The sequence below is a fragment of the Pseudochaenichthys georgianus genome, chromosome 12 (genome assembly GCF_902827115.2).
Source record: "Pseudochaenichthys georgianus chromosome 12, fPseGeo1.2, whole genome shotgun sequence".
NCBI classification, from domain to species: Eukaryota; Metazoa; Chordata; class Actinopteri; order Perciformes; family Channichthyidae; genus Pseudochaenichthys; species Pseudochaenichthys georgianus.
In genome coordinates this window covers 18,111,807-18,132,339 of record NC_047514.1, presented here as the reverse complement: position 1 = coordinate 18,132,339, position 20,533 = coordinate 18,111,807, and the positions used below count along the sequence as shown (strand labels likewise).

Genomic DNA, 20,533 nt, shown 5'->3' with positions numbered 1-20,533 from the left:
GACAGAGATGATTCACATAAAACAAGTTGTACAGTATATTTCAATAAAGGTATGTTGTATAAGTTCTATAGGGAATCTAAATATAGATCAGCTCTTTAATCAAAATATGTTTTTACAATGAAAACAGTGTTAATGCAGCGAGAACACTTAACTGAATGATGAGATTATGCAGAGGAAATGGTTTATTTCCATGATAAACATTAGACTGGACATCATTTTAACAAAATGTAAAAAAAAGTGCATTACACATGAACATTGGCAATGTACAGTACAGTACACAGAAGTTAACAAAAAAACAATAAACGTAACAAAATCTTACTCCCAGGTAGGTTTTTCATGTTCCACATTTTCCACTTCAACCTCACATGCTTTGGGGCAGACTTGTGCTCTATAAATGCCTGGATCCCCCTTTTTAAATGACACTATGTCTTAATATCTTTCCACACAATGTCCTTAATGTCTGGCTCTTAAGTAGGATTGTCAGTTTGATGCCTGCTGCCTGGGAATAATGCAATAAAATAATTAAATAGTTGCCATTTTTCATAGAGCTTGAAGACATTCGCCTAAATTAGAGATGGCCCGATTTTTTTTTCTTTTGCTGTGGTACAAACAATAACTTTATGAGTACTTCTCAATACACAGTAGCATTATCAGTGCTTTTCTTTATATTGACCACATCTGCAAGCTAATGTATTCAATAGCAAATTGTAGAGAAAAATATATACAGACTAAATTTCAGAGGCTGAAATCCATCCTATCTAATGTAAATGATAGTTCTCATTCCAGCAAGTAAGGTTCTTCAGCCAGCTATTGAACCAATACAGTGTACCGCACGTTTTAACAATAAACAAATACAATATTATTATAGGCTATTAATAAATGGAAGTCCATCAAGTATGCGTGTACTGGGGGTGGAGGAGGCCGCTGTGCATGAGCTTTTGCATACATTATTATTTTGTGCCGAGTTATACATTGCAGGGAGCAGGGTTTATTATTTGGAGTGAGGTTAAGTAATGGACAAAAAGCAAGACCATCAACATACTCACAGAAACGTTCGCAATGCCTGTGATGCTTTATGACAGAGCTAAGGCCGAGGTTAAGGCACTTAAATACAAACACAAGTTGAAAACATGAAGCAAACAACCAAACTTAGTGCTGTGGAAAAGGATTTAGTGCCAAAAGCATCACGTGGATGCCAAGCAGAGGCCCACCTGTCAACATACTGAGAACAACTATTGGAATCATATGTATAATGTATCAAAGGAAGAGTTCAACATTTTGGGAAATACGCTTATTTGCTGGGAGTCAGATGACCAGATTGATACCACACATAATGTCTCTAGGTTGTCATTCTGTTGATATTTTCGCTTCTTTTTTTAACAACTTATGTAGCATTTTTGACATGGTTTCAAATGTGTGTGGTATCAGATGCTGTCAACAACTTTGTAAGTGCCCAAGGTTGAATCATGCTCACGTGAGGGAAAGAACAGGCAAAACCAAATTATGTTAATCCAACTAGCGGAGCAAACCTGCAGCTCCCTGGTTTTCAGGGGAGGAACGGGAACAGAGGATGCATTGACGGTTCTACTGATCTAACTAAAAAGCTAAATGTACAAAAACAATTCCAATAACCCCATGGTTAAAGATGAATACATAATTTGCATTCATTCCTTGCACAGTTTTCATTTCTTCTGAAGCACTCAGTTCTTCAAACACAGTGATAACACTCAAATGTGCTTTTCCTGCGTTCAAACCCGCATCATTCAGTACTATTCTAGCACACCCAGCGTGCCAAAAACAGCAGGAACACCACATCAACCAAACAGAGGAGATTGTAGAGCAAAACCTTGTGGCACAGCAACTTTGGATTGGTGGCACAATTTAAAAAAAAACATGCCTCAAGCCGTCTTAACATATAGAAAATTAACAAAAGTACAGATGAGGAATTTACTTCTGAGGAAGCCATTTTCTTTACTTTTTCTGAATTTAAATAAAGGAAATATAGTATAATTTTCAAACTTTAAATATAAATATTTATCTAGTAATTTGAAAGTCAGAATTATAATATTATTATTAGTTCAAATAAACTACACTCACAAGGATGGACACTGCAAGCTAATAATGAAACCTTGATAGTTGTTTCTGCTTTACTGGTCTTACATTAATTTGATAGCTGTAGATCAGAAATGTGAACTGTGTGAATGGATACTAAAATTGTGCTCAAGTGCTGAATTTTTACATGATTTGCGTGCCTTTGCAAATGATTTTGGGTTTAAGGAAAGTTAGCCTGTGGTTTTTCAACATGTTACTAAAAATTGAACTGGGAGCCTCTCAGATTAATAACCCAGATGCAGACTAGGTAAGAAAGTAAGACAAGACTTCAAATCAGAAAAGGTGATTAAGTGGACCTGGCACTATGATATGGCTTTTGTTATATCGGGAAGTAATCAAAAACAGAATCAGAGTGAACAATAAAATCACATTTTAAGCTTCTTAAGGTTTCCTGATAGCTGAATTAAATGTTCTGTCATTCTCCAAGGGGTTAGATTTGATTCAATTAGTGATTAGATATGATTGTAGTCACTTTAATGACAAATGTACTGCCAAAAGTTGTTTTTAGTTTTCCAAAAATTCAACCTAAACATGTTTTCTGTATAAGCATGTCGAGGATATGTTTTGTAATACTGCAGAGACATGCATGGGGCAAAAGTAAGAACGCTAAGTATGTTAACTTTAACCGCTGAGCAGAAAACAACAAAAGAGTCTTTGACCAAAACAGTTCAAGATGCTTTTGGTCCGAGGTACGACGCTTTACAAAGAGGCATAAAAAGGCTCACATCCTTTTAAAAAATGATTATGCTTCCACATGAAATGCCCTTTCTTGAATCGTGATGCAAAAGCAGCTGCAGCATGGAAAATATAAGTGAAGGTTAGTGAGGATTCACCTATCAGTGGTAAGGACATTCTGAATGCAATCAAACTGGCTCAACTGCAAACATTCATTGAGCTCCTTCGTGAACACTGTTGATGAATCAGATTGAAAAACATACAGTACACTGACAGAAGCCTCTTACTTCAGCTTTTTTTCTTTCCGTCAAAATCAGAAGTGCTAGCTTTAGCTTTCTCAGCAGTTAGAAAGGAACAACCACCACTGTCTCTTGACTGAGAAATATGATAGACATTTCTGTTTGGGAGGAAAATGGCAGCGTAACGCTCGTCTCCACAGGGCTGTGGGGAAGTGTGATGATCCTGTGTGTGGTGTGGGGTCGGCAGATGGGCCTTAATCCGGTCTATTGGACAAGTGGAAGGACACGGGAGAGTCTTCAGTCCTTACCTGGCTAGAAGCATTCAAGCCTTTAGCGTATTTTTAAAACAACAAGCCTCACCTGGATCTTAGTGCCAGGAGACAATGACAGGATGCTCTCTGGAGATGCAGAGAGGGCCGTTGTGACCGTACAGCTATGAGGCCAGGACATGACAGCAGAGCTTCACTTCTAGTACAACACCACAGTGGCAGTCATCTTAAAGGCCATCATAGTGTACCAGCTGGAGGCCGTGGTAAGCCTCCTCCTTCAATCTCATCCATGTCCGTGGCCACTGTATTAAGGCAGGGGCCCAACAGGGAGCTGGCCCTCCATGGCCAGGCTGGGCATCTGGTCCAGCTGCTCGGCCCTCTGTCGCATCAGCTCCAGACCAAACTCAATCCCCAGTCCTGGCCTGTGCAGCTGAGCCAGAGCCTGCTGCTGGAGCTCCACTGCACCGCCGGGCTGTAACTCCAAACCTTCAGCAGCACCGATGGCCCCTGCACCCACCCTTGACATTTCCACACCCAGGCCGCCCCCCTGTGGTTGGTCCATGTCCTCTGTCTCCACACTCATGGGTGAGACCAGCTTCTGGCGGTGGGTGAGGGGCATACTGGGGGTGCAGGTGACACAGCGGTATAGATGACTACAGGGCTGGACTGTTTTTGGTGCAATGGCTTGCAGAGAGTGCAGAATTGAAGAAGAGCCAAAATGGGTCCCGGGCGGATCTATGCATATGGTGGGGACAGTGCAGTGGCGGTTGGGGTTAAGGCGGTGGGAACGGCCCCCTGCTGGACGGTCGCAGCGCCGCCCTTGTGGTAGACGCAGGCAGTCTTTACAGGACTGATAGGAGGGCTTCACTTTTAAAGGGTTTCCAGCACTAGCACTGTCCTAAAGGGAGTAATATACATAGTGTATGGTCAGTGGCATTCAAAATATTTGAAATGCATACATTTTCTTCTGACATTAAAGATCTCCTATCATGCTATTTTCTTTAGGCATATATTATGGGACTCCGATATATACAAATACATAAAAAAACATGTCTATGATACCAAACAAATCATGCATTTTAGACATCCCTCATATCCCTCTATTTCAGCCCTGTTAGAGAACTGCAGGTTCGGGGTCCTTAGCTTTAAAAAAGCGAATGCCAGCTCAGAATTATACCGGCAGATAGCCAGCTAAATGCTGCCGTGATGAAACGCCATATCATGTTCAAAACCACTTCAAGGATTATTTCTGAAACAGTATGGAGCTCAAATGCTTTTTTTACACATGTAATCTCTCCAGTACAGGTTAGCTCTGAGTGTTAGCGATACTTGCTAATGTAAACAAAGACCATATTACGTCCAAAACATGTCGCGCATTGTTTGCTGATAGCAAAGTTTCTGATAGGGGCGTGGGCCCACATTTCCGATATTACGTCATATCGGACGCAAATCTGGATCAGCTCCATTGTACCCCCATTTTGAGAGAGTTTTGAGTTACCTCACATACCGGGGACACATATTTATGTATAAAAGACGTAAAAAAGTGCATTTAGCATGATAGGAGAACTTTAAAGCCGTTTAAAAAAAGATGCTCAACACAAAACTTCACCACACTTAATGGAGTCATTCATATAACTCACGTTAAAAGCAGCAGGGCAGCTGCGCTTGGCGGCTAGGCGGTTGCTGTTGTTGGTGTTCAGGTTGGCGAGTCCTAACCGTCCTTCCTCTGTCGAATCATCGTCCCCTGGCCTTTTCCCGTCTGAACCTCCAGGTGTTTGAGCCAAGGCCGCCATCTCAGCTTCCTCTTTCTTGGCCTCTTCCTCATCCTCTTCCTCCAAAGTGCTGATCTCGAGCCTGTGTCTCATGTCCTCCAGGGGATCGAGGCGGCCACACGTCTGAGCCGCCGTGCCCCCCCCAGGCAGGGCGAGATGGGCCATGGGGAAACCCTCGTCCTCCAATAGAGCATCCCTCTCCACGTCTTCAATCTCAATGAAAACTCTCTCCATGCCCAGCAGGGGGGGCCCCCGCACCGGGGTGGAGGGCTCGCTGTCCAGTGCAGAGTCTGACAAACGTCTGAAGTAATAATTATAGTTCAGAGAGTCGAGGGGCTCCATTTCCAGACCCGTGCCTCCCCTGCAGGGAGAGGCCCCGCAGCCCCCCCAGGCTTCTTCCCCTCTGAGCACTGGCGTCCCCTCCCCCCCACCGGAGGCTTGCAAATCATCCGAACCCTCATCGGATTCAGGCCTCCATAGCTTGTTGTGGCGCTGTTTACTATGAAGGCAAAGTACACTCTTGTTTACATGTGTAGAAAATAAACGAAACGAAAGCGCAATTACATTGTATTTCCATCAGCATGTGTTAAGTGCTTTTAGCTTTAAAGAAAGGAGCATTGTGTAATTCAGTATCAACCTCATCGCTGCATTCAAGTAAAATAACACTCAGGTGACTGCATCAGTGAGTCAAGTGCAAACCTCAGTGAAACTTTAGAGCTGCTTACCTTGCATCCAGGATTCCCTCGTACTCCGCCAGCTGCCTCATGAAACTAGCATTTGGCTGAGCTATGCTCCGTTTCTGCTTGACAAAGTTGTAGGCTTTCTCCAGAGGCCAGCCAAACTCCTTCATTGCGTAGGCAATAACCGTAGAGGCAGACCGGCTCACCCCCATCTTACAGTGCACCAGGCACTTTGAGTTGTTCTTCCTATTGGACACAAACAAAACCCTTTAAATCCCATTATATGGATCTTGTTGGTGATAGCTAGGACAGTGTAATAGATATTAAAGTATGAGTCTGTGATATGCACTACACATGTCTCAACTTTAGCTTATCTTTATTATTTACACTTCAGGTTAAAATGCTAAGACTATTTTTCTTTTTGTATTTACTATTTACTTGCACTATATGTTTCTGTTTATCTGTGTTATTGTGTTGCACTGTTGGAGAAGCCTGTGACCTAAGATTTTCATCGGCATAACCACACTGTAGTAGGGCTGCTCAATTAATCGTATTTTAATCGCAATTACGATTTTGGCTTGCAACGATTACGAAAACAACGTAATCTAAATAAAACGATTATTTATTTTTTATAATTATTATTTTTTTTATTGGTTGTTCAGTTGAATTAAACTTAAAGTTCAGGGTAATGAACTGTTAAGAACATGCTGTTCAATCTTTTTTCAATAAATGGATGTTTTCAAAGTAAATGGATAATCGTTTTTAATAATCGTGATATCAATTATTGACCCAAATAATCGAGATTATGATTTTTGCCATAATCGAGCAGCCCTACACTATAGCTATGTTCGCATGACAAAATAAAGAACCTTGAACAGTTGCAGTTTTCTGTGACGAGTGTTTGGGCGGGAGAAAAAAGTAATTGTGGAAAATACATGATGCAAGCCAATAAAACTGTGACAGAAAAATGATGACTAAACAATATCTATTAATACCAGTGCTGTGGAGGCACACTTCCTGGATAACAGCCTTATTTTACAGTTTATAAATGTAGATTGTTCCCAGCCCACTGGTTTGTTTTACATGTAAGGTCTTACTTGGCTTTGACCATAAAGTGGTACGTGTCGTTCCAGTGTGCCAGCAGGTCGGTGGCATCCTCATCGTAAACGCGGACGTTGTGATAAGAAAACATCCCCGGGAAGAAGTTGTCAATCTCTCTGGTCACATTCAGGATGTAACCCACACTGCAGCCAACACAACAAAATGTCTTACACTTCATTACATTCTAGTTTAACTGTTCCTCAAATTAATGTAGAAAGGGACTACAAATCTACCAACACTTCTACACTGATGACAAAATATAAAAAAAGAATACCAACATACAGCGAGAATTATACATGTACAGTTTTTATTTAATTTTGTATAAGATTAAAACATCTACGCTTAAATCAGGATAACATGTTATTGTAGTGTTAACTATCAGCTCACCCGCATTCATGTAGTTCTTCCAGGTTAGAAGCATTCCACTCAGAGCCCTAGGATAAATAAAAAATAAAAAAAATACATAGAATATTATAAATATTTGCAAAAAATACATAAAATATGTTGGTATCAGCATAGAGGAAGAAATAAGAAATACTGTTAAAATATGATTCCAAAAAAAGTTAACATGCAAAAAAGTTCTCACCAAGTACACATGGTCAAAGATGAGGGTGGGCTTGTCCATCTGACCCAGGATCAGAAGCATCTCGTTGTCGATGAACTCTTTGTACTCTTTGAGGTTGCAGCTCATGTGCTGCTCCAGCTCGTTACGGATCTGTGGACGAGTCCGAAACATCCTTATAAGTACGGTATGAAAGAAAGATCTGGATCAATCAGACATCACTTAGAGGATGATTTGGCACATACTTCCTTGGAGGTGATGTTCTCCAGGTCTTGATACGTCATGATGTTGCGTAACTTGGCTCTGATGAGACACTCTGTTCTCTCGCGCTCAGTCGGCCTGCACAGAATGAGTCAATACGTCAGTGCTGCCGTCTGTATGGAAATTAGCACAACAGTGTAATATGTTCCCACAGCTGAAGACAAAGAGACAACAGCTGGTGACCAAAGCATTGACAGGTATCGCATGACAAAGGACAAACACACCAGGTATGTTTTGAAATGAGCGGCAGTTGGTCTGTTTGGTCGATACAGTTAGCAATCCCTCTCAAGTATAAAGAGTTTATTAAATCAGGTAAAACTGTAATGTTTAATCTGAATGTGACAGCCATACTTTGTGAAGCAATATGGCAACAATTGCTGTTTTGCATCATAAAGGTTTACATGAATGAAATAAGGTCAAACTTGATTTTTTGCAATTTACCTTGCAAAACTGAACCTTGAATTATTTTACCTATGTTTAATTATGTGTCAAATGTTGTCTCTTTTGTTTTCTCTCTGTATCTACATTTTGTACTTTTTTTGTTGTTGCTTTGGCCAGTTCTTCCTTGAAAAAGAGATTTAGTATCCCAGTGGGTTTCTCCTGATTAAATAAATACATGAAGCAGCCTTCAGGGTCTCACCGGTCGACGAACATGGTGGGCGAGTCCGGGCGGGTGGACTCCAGGTCGGTCATAGCGTTCCACTCGTTGATGCAGCTCTGCTCCGAGGTGATGCAGCTCTCATAGAAGGCCATCCACGTGAGAGCAATGCCCCCCTGGAAGTAGTTGAACCGGCAGGACACCTCACAGGCCTTGTGGAGTATCTGCAGGGCCGACCTGGAGAGACACAGAGAAAAAGGCTTTTCTATTTCAAAATCAGGCAAATAAGACCGTGGCACTCTTGTTTTTTGGTCTTACTGACAAGTGACCAGCAGGGGGCATGTGGATAGAGAAAGACTGTCAGAAGTCTTTGATTAAACAGTGGTGACAGTAATAAAGAGTGGCCCAAATAGAGTCTTCACAATGAGGACTATAGTGAAAAATACGATCCAATACTCTTTGTTATTTTACCAAATCAAGAAAAAGGTACAGTTTAACAATTTAAAAATATTTGTGGCGTTAGGTTTAAAGCTTGTACAGATACATTTATCAAAACAACATGTCTATAGGATGAAGAGCAGCCACACTAAAGTTGAGAATTTCGCAGGGCCTTTAAACTTAAGCTGATCATTTATTCATATGTTGTCATTTCACATAACATTTTACATATTTTCATATGAAGTCAGAAATTCTAGAATAAAGGAAATCATAATGGTGTCTAACTTCCAGTTTCTAAATTACATGTGCGTACAGGCATGACGATGATAGGTAGGAAATAGAAAAAACAAACATATATTTATCCAATATTTGACAGATAATTGGAGTTTGTGTATTTTCTATATGTATATAATTGGAATGACACACACATTTTTGTACTGTTGTTAGTTAAGAAAATGTTAACACTGGGGCTTACTAACAGTTATTTGATGGAGCTGCTACCTGATCCTATAATTAAGCTAATTTGGTTAATCTCACATTCAGCATTCTGTGCCTTCACACTGCACACAAATCTACATACATAACATAAAACTGAAATATTTTAAGAATACATTGTACTTTAATAACATGCACAGTACACATGTTTAGATCTACCTAATGTATAAGTCTAAACAACATTTATCCAGCATGGCCAATGTGTTTTTTCTCTGGTCCTCACAGTAATCTCAGGTAAACAGGGAGGACTCACTCACCACATGGCCTGAACAGATACAGGCTTGAAGACATGTGACCGCCCTGTCGTGTTCACGCTGAAGCCTCTGTGAGGAAGAAGAGGAAGAGGAGAAGGAAGATCAGTTTGAGTGGAGATGAAGAGCGATCAGAGGGATGTAAACACAGACTGGACACGGCTCGTGCACGGCTCGTATTCAGGACACAAACAGTGGAACATTCCTCCAGCACACAGGGACAATGTTACCAGGGGGGTATACTGCGAAGCAGGATTTTCGCTTAGCCGGCTAAATTCAGGGAAAACTCCGGCTTTCCGGTCACCCGAAGCTGGTTCTCTTTTTAGCAGGCTAGATCTCCATGGTAATATATGCTAAGCAGCTAACCTGGTCGGGACCAGGTTAGGTTGCAGGCTAAGAGCTCAACTCAGTGAAAGCACCGCCTGCTGACCAATCAGAGCTCAGTGTGCGGAGTTTAAAGCGATCAAGTCATATTACAGGAGAAAGGAAATACAGAAAAACTGCCGTCGCAGGAAAGACGGCCGGCAAAAATCACCGACTGTGTGAACGTGAACATTAATAGAATATCACCTCCATCTTCAGAGCAATCTGACTATTATAACATTAGCGTTAAGAAAGCTTACTTAAATATCGGCCACAACATAAGTAACCGGATCAGAGTACATTAAGTACAGTCCGCGGCATATCACTTCATAATGTATCATATATCTCCTTATCTGAGTCAGCTGAGCCGTATCTGGCCGTGCAACACTCACAGTGTCACATACTGTATGCAGAAGTATTATTTTAAGCAACACATAAGTTGACGAAACACTCGAGACAAATGTAATTAAAGTCAGATCGTGTTTTAGACGGGGCAGTGATATCATAAACCTGTTAATGTACGCATTCAAACACTTTTTCCAGCTGTATTCACCTTGCAGGTGCAGCTCTGTGGCTTTGATCCTGGATAAAGTGTTTAAGTCATGGATGTTTAAAGTTTAACTTCTTCATTTTTGACTAGTATTAAAGTTCACTTTTCATTCAGGAAGTACGACGCTGCGCTGTCAGTACGCTTCTCCATGTTTGTGATTGGTCGAATGCTCCAGATACCACCCCTTTCATGTGAACGCGCACCTAACTAGATAGGACACGGCTGGCTTGAGCGATCCACTTGATAACCAGCGTCGTAGTACAGTTTAGCGAGAGCGCGTATGTTTTGGATTAGGCCAACCGGCTAACTCAAACATATCCAGGTTAGGTTGAACCAGGTTCGCAGTATAGGCCCCTGGTCAGAAACCACACACACACACACACACACACACACACACACACACACACACACACACACACACACACACACACACACACACACACACACACACACACACACACACACACACACACACACACACACACACACACACACACACACACACACACACACACACACACACACACACACACACACACACACACACACACACACACACACACACACACACACACACACACACACACACACACACACACACACACACACACACACACACACACACACACACACACACACAACCAAAACATGCATGGTGAGGCCTCATTGAGCAGAATAAAATAAACACTTCATATTGCTTTCACATGTATTCAAATAGTAATCTATTACTTACGTATATAGGGCTATTACAACTCAGCAGTTGTGAAAATCCAGAAGCGCAATACATTAACTATATGACTGTTTTTATAGGTTACTGCAAATATATATTATTCTTAAATGTATATTACTACATGTCACTTGTTAGACGCTTATATCCAAAGCACACATATATATGTATGTTACATTTTGTATTCTTCTTTACTTTAACACTACTTTATCTCTAATACTGTTGAATGTTTTTTAAATATTAGTTCTTTGTGCAGTACAAATACATATATTAGATTTGATGTGTGCCCTTTAAGAACATATTACTGGTTTTTGGCCTAATATATAAAACATTGCAATCTGTTTAAAGTGTTCAATCTTGATGGAAAAGGAAAAGGACACTTACCCATCTCCATCTAAATGTATGTTGGTATCACTCCACAGGGGCAGCACCATCCCAATAGAGCAGTTTTTACTGTGAATGACAAAGATTTACAATTACCATTAAGCAGATCTAATAAACAGATTTCACTGCGCGTAATCTAAGGCTGCAGAGAGACTTTTTACCTGTCCTTGTCCGTGAAGTCCATCCCCAGGAGAATATTTTCCTCTGTGTTTTGCTGGCCGTTGGTGTAGATGACGACCATGTAGCGCACCCGGTCTGACCATCCGCTCTCCAACCGTACAGCCTGTGGAACAAAAAGGGAGAAATATACTGTATGCATTTACCAGCCTAATGCTATTTTTGTACAAACATGTATGTGACGCCATGATAAAAAACAAATGTAAGATTCAACAGACTGCCTCCTGTTAAACAACTTTCCTAAACAAAATTGAACTTATAAATATGAGTAATACAATCAACACTTGTGCTGTATTGATGTAGAAATTAGTCAAATTAACAACTTCTAGTTTAGAGCTTCCACACAGTAAATATTGTGAGTAACAAAAGTGATGAAGTGGGTGTATGCAAGTATTACTGACCAGCTTAATGCGATCCTCAGACCGGAGGATCTTAAACATGACCTGCAGGTGTTGAGGTAAATCACCTGAAAGTGAAACAAAGACTTATTATTAGAAAAGTGACTGAGTGTGGGGAAATTCAATGAGAAGACCCTGCAGAGAAACGTATTTCCTACCACTGCAGTAAGTCCATAATCCTACAGCTAATAATAATAATAGTGCAATTATAGCTAATAAGCTACCAAGTTCTAACTCAACACAGAGCAAACAAAGCACACTTAAATCAAGTTTCACTGCAAGGACAAACAAAAAGGTCACTTATAGACTGATCATTCAGGATCTTCCATTTCACTTTCATTGTTGGATTCATTCTGCAGTGGGAGGAAATATGCTTGTGTATTTCTATCAATTAAACAACCCAGCGACCTTAAAGCCATGCTTAGCGTCAGTGTTAGCAAGTACCCGAGTCACCTGAAAACAAACTGCTTACTACTCTTGCATTTATCCTCAAATGACTTCAGGCTCAACAAGGAAAGCAGATTAGAAACTTGTAAACAGTGTGCATCTATTAAAGAAACTTAGTGATGGACAAGAAACCTTACAGCACACTTTTATGTATAGATTGTGCATGGTCATGCCCTCTCATGTGCAGACAAACATTAGCAGCAGCATCAAATTGTAATAAATGATGTCAAACCCACTTATCAAAAGTATTTAAAGTGTGGGAACAAACTGTCTGTATATTTATTTGAGACATCTTTAAGCAAACTGCATAAGACTTGACCCGTTTGAACTGATTTGTTAGCCTCCCTTGTGTTAAACTGCAGGTCTCTGGGTTCCTCACGCAGTTTAAATACAGACGAACCCACAGAGAGAAAAAGCCACCGCAGTGAAGACAATTCTCCTCTTGTCTGGAGATCTTCTGTGCCAAAGAGAATATGGCCAAAAGAAGAAGAAACAACGCTTGTTCTGTGCATGTCTGCTCCTACCTGCATGTGTGTGGTGGGTCGGGGTCTCTGGTCCTTGTGCGCTGCCACCCTGCTGGAGGAAGAGGGCGGCTCCTTTGACCATGAAGAAGCTCTCACTGAGGCTGGAAAAAGCAGAAGTGGAAAATACATTCAAGGCTTTGAAATCTGAACAATTGCAAGCGAAGAACTGCCCTTTGTTACAGTACACTTCCACACCAGGTTAATATTGTTCTACCACTCTTCCTTTTGCTTCATTCTAACCCTATGAAGATAGAGCTTACATAACATGTACAGATCGAGTAAAACACATTGTTGTCAGATTCCTAGTTTGTGTTTAGAAATCAGTCAGGGTTGGCTGATAGCAGGAAGTTGTAACTGTATTAAAACACCACCTGGGTGGGTTCGTCAGAATAACTGGCTGCACCTGAGAGGTCAGAGTAGAGAACGCTCCCTAAGCACTCACTTCACGTATTTACCTTAAACAACGTTTGCACACATACTTTCTCTCATCCATGCACGCCATACACCCACGGCCCCCACCTGCACAACCCATATTTAGTTCTGCTTTGGATATCATTTTGAAGAAGACAAACAGAAAAAAAGCTACGCATTGTTTAATTACATTTTACAAATCCTGCACAGATTAAAATAACTCTCTACAAAAGCTATTTTTATATATATTTCTTTCATATATGACAGGAAGCTAGTCTTTAGAAGCAACCATGAGCAGTTTAATATTCATATTTTAACATCCAGCATAATATTCTTACCTATCATTTAGAACCAGATTCTGTATTGATCGTGTTTTGCTCCATCACAGTTCATCTCTTTCTTTCCTGTTCCTATTAGCAGAAATGTTTTCTCACACATTGGTAGCAAACTATGTTCATGCCATTAAAATGTAGCTGGACAACGTATTAACCTACATCAAGAGAAGACATGCCCTACAAACAAAGTAAACCTTTGTTTTGACAACCCTTTAGTAAAGTGAGTCAAATATATACAGGTTACTAAGGTGGGCTAGGTCAACATAGTGCAAGAGTATTATATGGATCTATAAAAGTTAAACTGACTAATTTCCAGAGTGTTCTCTAAACTGCTCAATAAAAACATATTCGGAAGAAAATCTGTCATTTGTTTTCATGATTAATTGATTTATCATTTCGTCGAGATATTGTCAGTAAATTAGTGGGAAATGGCTGTCAATTTCTTGTTTTGTTCTAAACCGAAATATATCAAATGTACTATTATCGCAAGTAATACAAAGAAAAGCTTATCCTTAAAGTCATAAAGCTAAACATTAATAAATGTTTGGCAAAGACAGGAACGATGAATCAATCTCATTACATTTTCGACACATTTTCCATGTGCAAATAAGTTACCATGGCACAATTGGGAATTACATCTGCTTTACGTATTGTGGTTGTTTCAGTGGGCAGGACTGAGGGCTCATCAGAGTCCTAACATAGTGACTTTTACAGCCATGTGTTCCTACAACATGTTCGGCGGACTCTTCTTGATTGTGTTCGCTGACCTACGCTGATTCAAACGCCACACCACGACTATCCACATGTGCTCTGACGTTAAAACTTGCTCTGCTGTGGTTCCTGTGTTGGCCGCAGCTCTCCTGGGTCATGACTCTGTTGTGAGGTCTGCAGCGAAAGCAGGAGGAGAGCCTGAGCGTCTTTCCTCACACAGAACAGAGTGCAGCTTTGTCTCATTCCCCAGCTCAACCAACACACAAAGCCTGGTATGAGTGAGTGGGACCATCACGAGGCCTTTTGTTTCAGCTGCCCTGCTCCATGGTGGCATCACTGGTCCTTTTTACATATATGTCGAAGATGTATGACTTTGACAGTCAAAAAGTCACAAGAGGGTGATTTGAGTTAAAAACAAAGTATTAATCTTAGAGGAGTTTCATTTAAAATATTGTCTATTAAATCGCAGAATTGGAATTACACCTATTGCCCAGTAATGAAAGCCATTGAATTTGCATTATTGAGAACTCTATCTATTGTGACATTCCCAGAGAAAAATAACCAAGCAATGATCTAGAGGTGAGATCTAAAACACACCTGAAGTTATTTCTTTATTGCCATATGTGCGGCAAAAAAGGAACCAAACTGACTTGAACAAATGTTCTCTACTTGAAAACGTTTTCAGATGAATTCCTTCCAACACAAAACACTTTTTCTTATTGAAAAACACCGAAAGAAATCACTACTCAAGTTCAAACCAACAAACTGCCAGAATGAAAGCTTTAAAATGCAGCTGACCCACAATTGCAAAGGCTCATGATAATTTATTCAACTCTGACCGCCAACTCTAAACCTCCCTTACTGCCAATAAGTGCAGAGTAACTCTTAAAAAGTGTCTACTATCAAGTCTACCATTGACTTGTTGTCTGTTTGGCTGTGAGAACTTACATTCGACAGATCTCCCTCCGGGTCAGAGCGGCTCTCTCCACAAAGTGAGGCAGCACGGTGAGCATGGCTTTATGAGGAGGTTTCACAACCAGATGCATCCTGATAGTAGTTAGCGGATTATTTACAGTCTTTAAGAAAAAGAAACGTCCTTCGATTTAGTCTCCTCTTTTTAACATCCTCCAACCCATCTCCTCCACCTGCATTTGTCCCTGGTTAGAGGACTGCCTCTTAGTTTAACTTCTCGGTCCTCCCTCTCCTCCCACAGAGTTCTCGGTCCTCAAGTCTCTGAGTCTGCGCCGCCCTGTCCTCTCAGTCTCCGCTCACTATCTCCTCTTCACAGCACGTGCATCAACTCTCCCTACGCAACACTCTGCAACAATAGCATCATTCATGAGAGCGCTGGGAGGCGGTGGGCATGTTACTTTTGGCGTCAATCTCAAGTCTGACATGCAGAATCCTAAAATGCCACCCTGATTAGTTACTGAGCCACAGACACATGTTACTCGTGTAGACACTTCAGAAAAAAAAGGCATGATATGGATGTTTACACTGTAAACGACCCACACACATAGAGAGTGAGCACAAAGACAGAGTCTGTGCCAAAGCTTTGCTGCCACAAATCGTGACTTTTGTGATGTTGGGCGGATTCAAATATAGCTTTGCTACTGGGCAGGACACATTTGTTGGTACTGTCTGTTATGTAACTGAGCAGAAGAAACATTTAAAATACCTGCCTTGTTAAATCAACTGTAGCCTTTATTAGGATCCCCATTAGCACTAGCATGAGCATTGGCTATTCTTCCTGGCGTCCTCACACACTCAAAACATACATAAACATACATACAACAAAATTAAAACAGCTCATAATTTCATGCAATTTACAGTGAAATGAAGTGAAAACTAAAATGGTCATCCAATTTTAGTTTTCACTTCATTTCACTGTAAATAGCATACTTCTAACAAGTTTTTCTCCTTGACAACAGGGGGCCATTACAGGAAATGATCAAACAAACTGATGCGTCTGAATCGTCAGGAGGTAGGACAAAACAAGGAGTTTGCCAAAGTAATTCTTTTTAAATCAGCATGATTATTCGACAGTCCAATTCATTGCACCGGTAAGTTAAAAAGAACTATTACATCCATTATAGAATTAATTGTGCAACAAGCACAAACCATATGATAAACATCAGCAGAAGCCCAGATTTCAAATCGAAGTAAAATGGTATTGTATCTCATGATAATATGAGAAATAATGCCACTAAAAAGGGCAGAATAATATTTAAAAAAGGAAATGTTGAATTGAACTTTGCTTCAACTGTACAGCCTTAAAAGTTCGATGAGAGAGTCAACACCACTGTTAAGATGACACTCTTAGTAGAGTTCGACATCTCTGTAATGTTCAAATGCACACGTTTTTAAAGAACAAGCTCTTACCTCGGATTGTTTTTCCGCTCATCATCACTTCCAAAATCCTGAAAGACAAAAACAAGACAGAGATTATAAAGACTGCAGCAGCATGAGATTGTTCAACAGCAGTGTCAAATGAATGTCGAGGAACAACTGAGCCGCAGTCAGAGCAAATGAAGATTTAGAGAGGATGTTACATGTTCTTGCACTGTGCAGATGTAACGGTTGTTTTGGGTCATCTGCGGGCCGAATTTCACTGAGCTGCAGAGCCACAGAATACATCCAGGAAATGACTGATGGTACACGAGCACCAATGGATGTTAAGAAGCATGCATTTGGAATAAAGTGTACCAGGGGCAACATCTGGTCCTCTGTGAGTGTTGTGATCTCATGTGCAATAAAGGGACAGTTTCATCATTTGGGACGCTTTTAAACGGCACAAGTACTGCAAATAAGGGATTATGTATGATTTATTATTCTGATAATTTAGTATTATAATAAAGTGATAGTTTGCTATTAAATGTTAAACAATCAATTCCTTTTTCACCAAGTCCAAGGTGATGTCTTTAAATGTTTTTTGTATAATATGATACTTTGAGAGGCAGGAAAACAAAGCATTTCCTGTGAGTCTTGCACAAATAAATACTTCTTAACAATTCCTTTTGTTTAGAGTAATCCTTCCTGCTATCTTCCTCTTGCAGAATAGTGAGCTTTTATGCAGAAAATATAAAAATAAGATATTAAAAACACAAACTTTGCACCAGAGGAACAATTTCACAGCTTGTTTTTGTGCCTCAGTTAAGTCAGCCTTCTTCAGAGCATGTAATCCACTTTCCTAGAAATTGGAGCACTAACCCTGATGTTGAGATTTCACTTGGACATCAAATCCGGCACCACTCTACATTTTAATCTTGACTTTAATTCATGTTTGTCCTTAAAAGGTAGCTTTGCTTATGGTGTTTAGTTTCTGATTCACAGCCTCAAGTCAGAGAATGTTACTTCTTATTGTAAAAAGCTGAATCCGCAGTTTTGGAAAGCTAGAAAATAACAAACATAGTCTCTTTTCCATTGTGATGTAAAATATAAAATACCGGTTGATACAATCTTTGTCTGGGTCATTGCATAGCTGAATCTCATATCACTCAAATACTTTTATTGGTTCTACCTTTTTGGAGTATTTATTTACACATGTATTTTAGTCTTTTAACCATAAAAAATATCTGCTGATGTTGGGTTTTCCTTTATATTTTGTTATCTTTTTTGCTCAATAACTTGAAAATAGTCATACAAATAAAAGTATTTAATGGCCTCAGTGGCTTTACTCATTAAGTGTCTTTCTTATTGCAAGTTCATGAACACTTGACTGAAGTGTCCTGGGACACACACTGAACATAATTATAAAGAAATGTTGTCATTCCCCTTTAAAGTCTCCTCCCCTACACTGAGGCTGCATTACTACATAAAAGGCCAATAACAAGGAGGCAGAACAACCTGAGTGCAGCAAATGTTTGTGCAGCAGCAAAATGACCACTTTGTTCTGACAGCTAAACCCAGCAGCCCCCACCCCCCTGCAGGATTGTGTTTACAAATCCGCTGCCAGAGTAGCCATAAACAACTCGCTGCTGCTAACAATACAATCATATATCAAGTTTATAAAACACACTAATGATGTAAGTAGGGTTAACCCTTCCTGCAGTGTGTTAGAACACCCCCCACAGCCCGGGTGGATAGGGGCTCCTTTAGGCGCATTCTCGGCGTTTCCTCATGCCGCACACACAAAGCCCGAGCCCCGGCTTTTTCCACTCACCTCCCCCGCACTGCTGTTGGTCGTGCTGACCGAGGATGCTGCACTGGGGGTGGGAGAGCGCTGCAGAGTCACCAGGGCCATGGTGGGTGGGCTGCAGCCTTGGAGGGCAGCGGAGGAGAGGAGACGGGAGGGGAGGAGGATGTGGGAAGATGCGCCGCCGAGATTGTCTCTGTCACCGGGGAGAAAATGCCTAGTCAGACTCTCATCCAGCAGCGTCCAGAGCCCCGGCGGTGCTCCCGTTCGGTCCTGCTCCGTGCGTCCTCTGCGGTTACCGGAGTCCTCATGAGCGGGAAGTCATGAGAGATTTCCTTCGTTTGTAGCAAGCCAGCAGCAGCAGACCCCGAGATTTCATCACTACTGCTGCGCAGACAGACAAACAAAACACGATGCAGGTGGCAAGCGGGGCAGAAATGACATGCAGCCTGGCCGGGCGCCTCTGATTGGCTGGCCTAGTTCGCGTGTGCTCTGTCATTGGGCCAATGTTGTCAAGGTGACTGGCCAGACTAGGAACTCCCAAATACAAATGTTGATGAAATAATATTCTGCTCATGTTATGAAACGCAGCGAAGCTGACATAATGTTGAGAGGGGCAACACATAGATAGTATTTTCCTTACCGGTGCATCTGCTCGTTATTTTCAAGATTAATTATTTGGTCTGAATAACAAAACCGTTTAAAATATCCCCTCATTATCTTCTAGGTAATGTCACTAAATGTGTTGTGTTGTTCGACCAAAACAAATACAAAATCAATTAACTATGATGTTTAAACATAGACCAGATTAATATTCACATTTCAGAAAAATACCTGGATGTTATCATAATTGCAGATTAGTTTGGTGACAATCCACTTATCAACAATGGAGAAGTTAAATACAAAAAATAACAAAAAAATAAAAATAGTAATAGTTTGCTCGGTTTAACTTAAAGGTGGGGTAGGTAAGTTTCAGAAACCGGCTCGAGATACACTTTTTGTTATATTCCATGGAATGCTCTTAACATCCCGATAGCAATGAATATCTTAAGTGCTTTGACAAAAAATCCATAAAAAAAATTCATCTGTAGAAGATATCTATATATAAACACTAGATGATGTCACTACCCGATCCGTCCCCCTGCCCGATCGGTACTGCGCGAGAGTAGATGGGGTGTCCTTCTATCACCCTGCAGTGAGATGAGTCTTGAATCAGGGAGAGATTTCGTTTTATTCTTATCTAAACACAGGACTGATAGCTCATATATGGGATTTCAAAGGTCTTTTATTTTGAAACTCCACATCAGAATGTCCTGATTTTTTCTGGGTGAGTAGATGGGCTGTCCTTCTATCACCTTGCAGTGAGATGAGTCTTGCATCAGGGAGAGATTTCGTTTTATTCTTATCTAAACACAGGGCTGATAGCTCATATATGGGATTTCAAAGGTCTTTTATTTTGAAACTCCACATCAGAATGTCCTGATTTTTTCTGGGTGAGTAGATGGGGTGTCCTTCTATCACCCTGCAGTGAGATGAGTCTTGCATCAGGGAGAGATTTCGTTTTATTCTTATCTAAACACAGGGCTGATAGCTCATATATGGGATTTCAAAGGTCTTTTATTTTGAAACTCCACATCAGAATGTCCTGATTTTTTCTGGGTGAGTAGATGGGCTGTCCTTCTATCACCTTGCAGTGAGATGAGTCTTGCATCAGGGAGAGATTTCGTTTTATTCTTATCTAAACACAGGGCTGATAGCTCATATATGGGATTTCAAAGGTCTTTTATTTTGAAACTCCGCATCAGAATGTCCTGATTTTTTCTGGGTGAGTAGATGGGCTGTCCTTCTATCACCCTGCAGTGAGATGAGTCTTGCATCAGGGAGAGATTTCGTTTTATTCTTATCTAAACACAGGGCT

The 20,533-nt window shown here is 40.7% G+C and overlaps 1 protein-coding gene across 2 annotated transcripts; it reads right to left on the bottom strand.

Annotated features, from left to right (window-relative positions):
• Window positions 1-142: 142 nt before the first annotated feature.
• ssh1b (slingshot protein phosphatase 1b) lies at window positions 143-19,029 on the bottom strand. 2 transcript variants are annotated; one of them, XM_034096629.1, is made up of 15 exons: window positions 18,643-19,029; window positions 16,863-16,900; window positions 13,024-13,124; window positions 12,056-12,120; window positions 11,639-11,760; window positions 11,478-11,546; window positions 9,460-9,525; window positions 8,312-8,506; window positions 7,656-7,749; window positions 7,435-7,563; window positions 7,236-7,282; window positions 6,845-6,991; window positions 5,793-5,993; window positions 4,936-5,566; window positions 143-4,193 (listed from the first exon to the last, which is right to left on the bottom strand). In XM_034096629.1, exons 1-15 carry the CDS (start codon window positions 18,721-18,723, stop codon window positions 3,603-3,605), a joined length of 2,577 nt encoding a protein of 858 aa, XP_033952520.1. In that variant the 5' UTR covers window positions 18,724-19,029; the 3' UTR covers window positions 143-3,602. The 2 variants fall into 2 exon arrangements, with proteins under 2 accessions (XP_033952520.1, XP_033952521.1); XM_034096630.2 differs by lacking the exons at window positions 16,863-16,900; window positions 18,643-19,029 and adding an exon at window positions 15,429-15,545.
• Between the last annotated feature and the right edge of the window lie 1,504 nt (window positions 19,030-20,533).

Coding starts and splice junctions, on each gene's coding strand:
- ssh1b (XM_034096629.1), bottom strand. CDS start 18,723: ATGGCCCTGGTGACTCTGCAGCGCTCTCCCACCCCCAGTGCAGCATCC. Junction 11,761..12,055: donor CTGAGGATCGCATTAAGCTG/GTCAGTAATACT, acceptor TTTGTTCCACAG/GCTGTACGGTTGGAGAGCGG. Junction 7,750..8,311: donor CCCACCATGTTCGTCGACCG/GTGAGACCCTGA, acceptor CATTCTGTGCAG/GCCGACTGAGCGCGAGAGAA.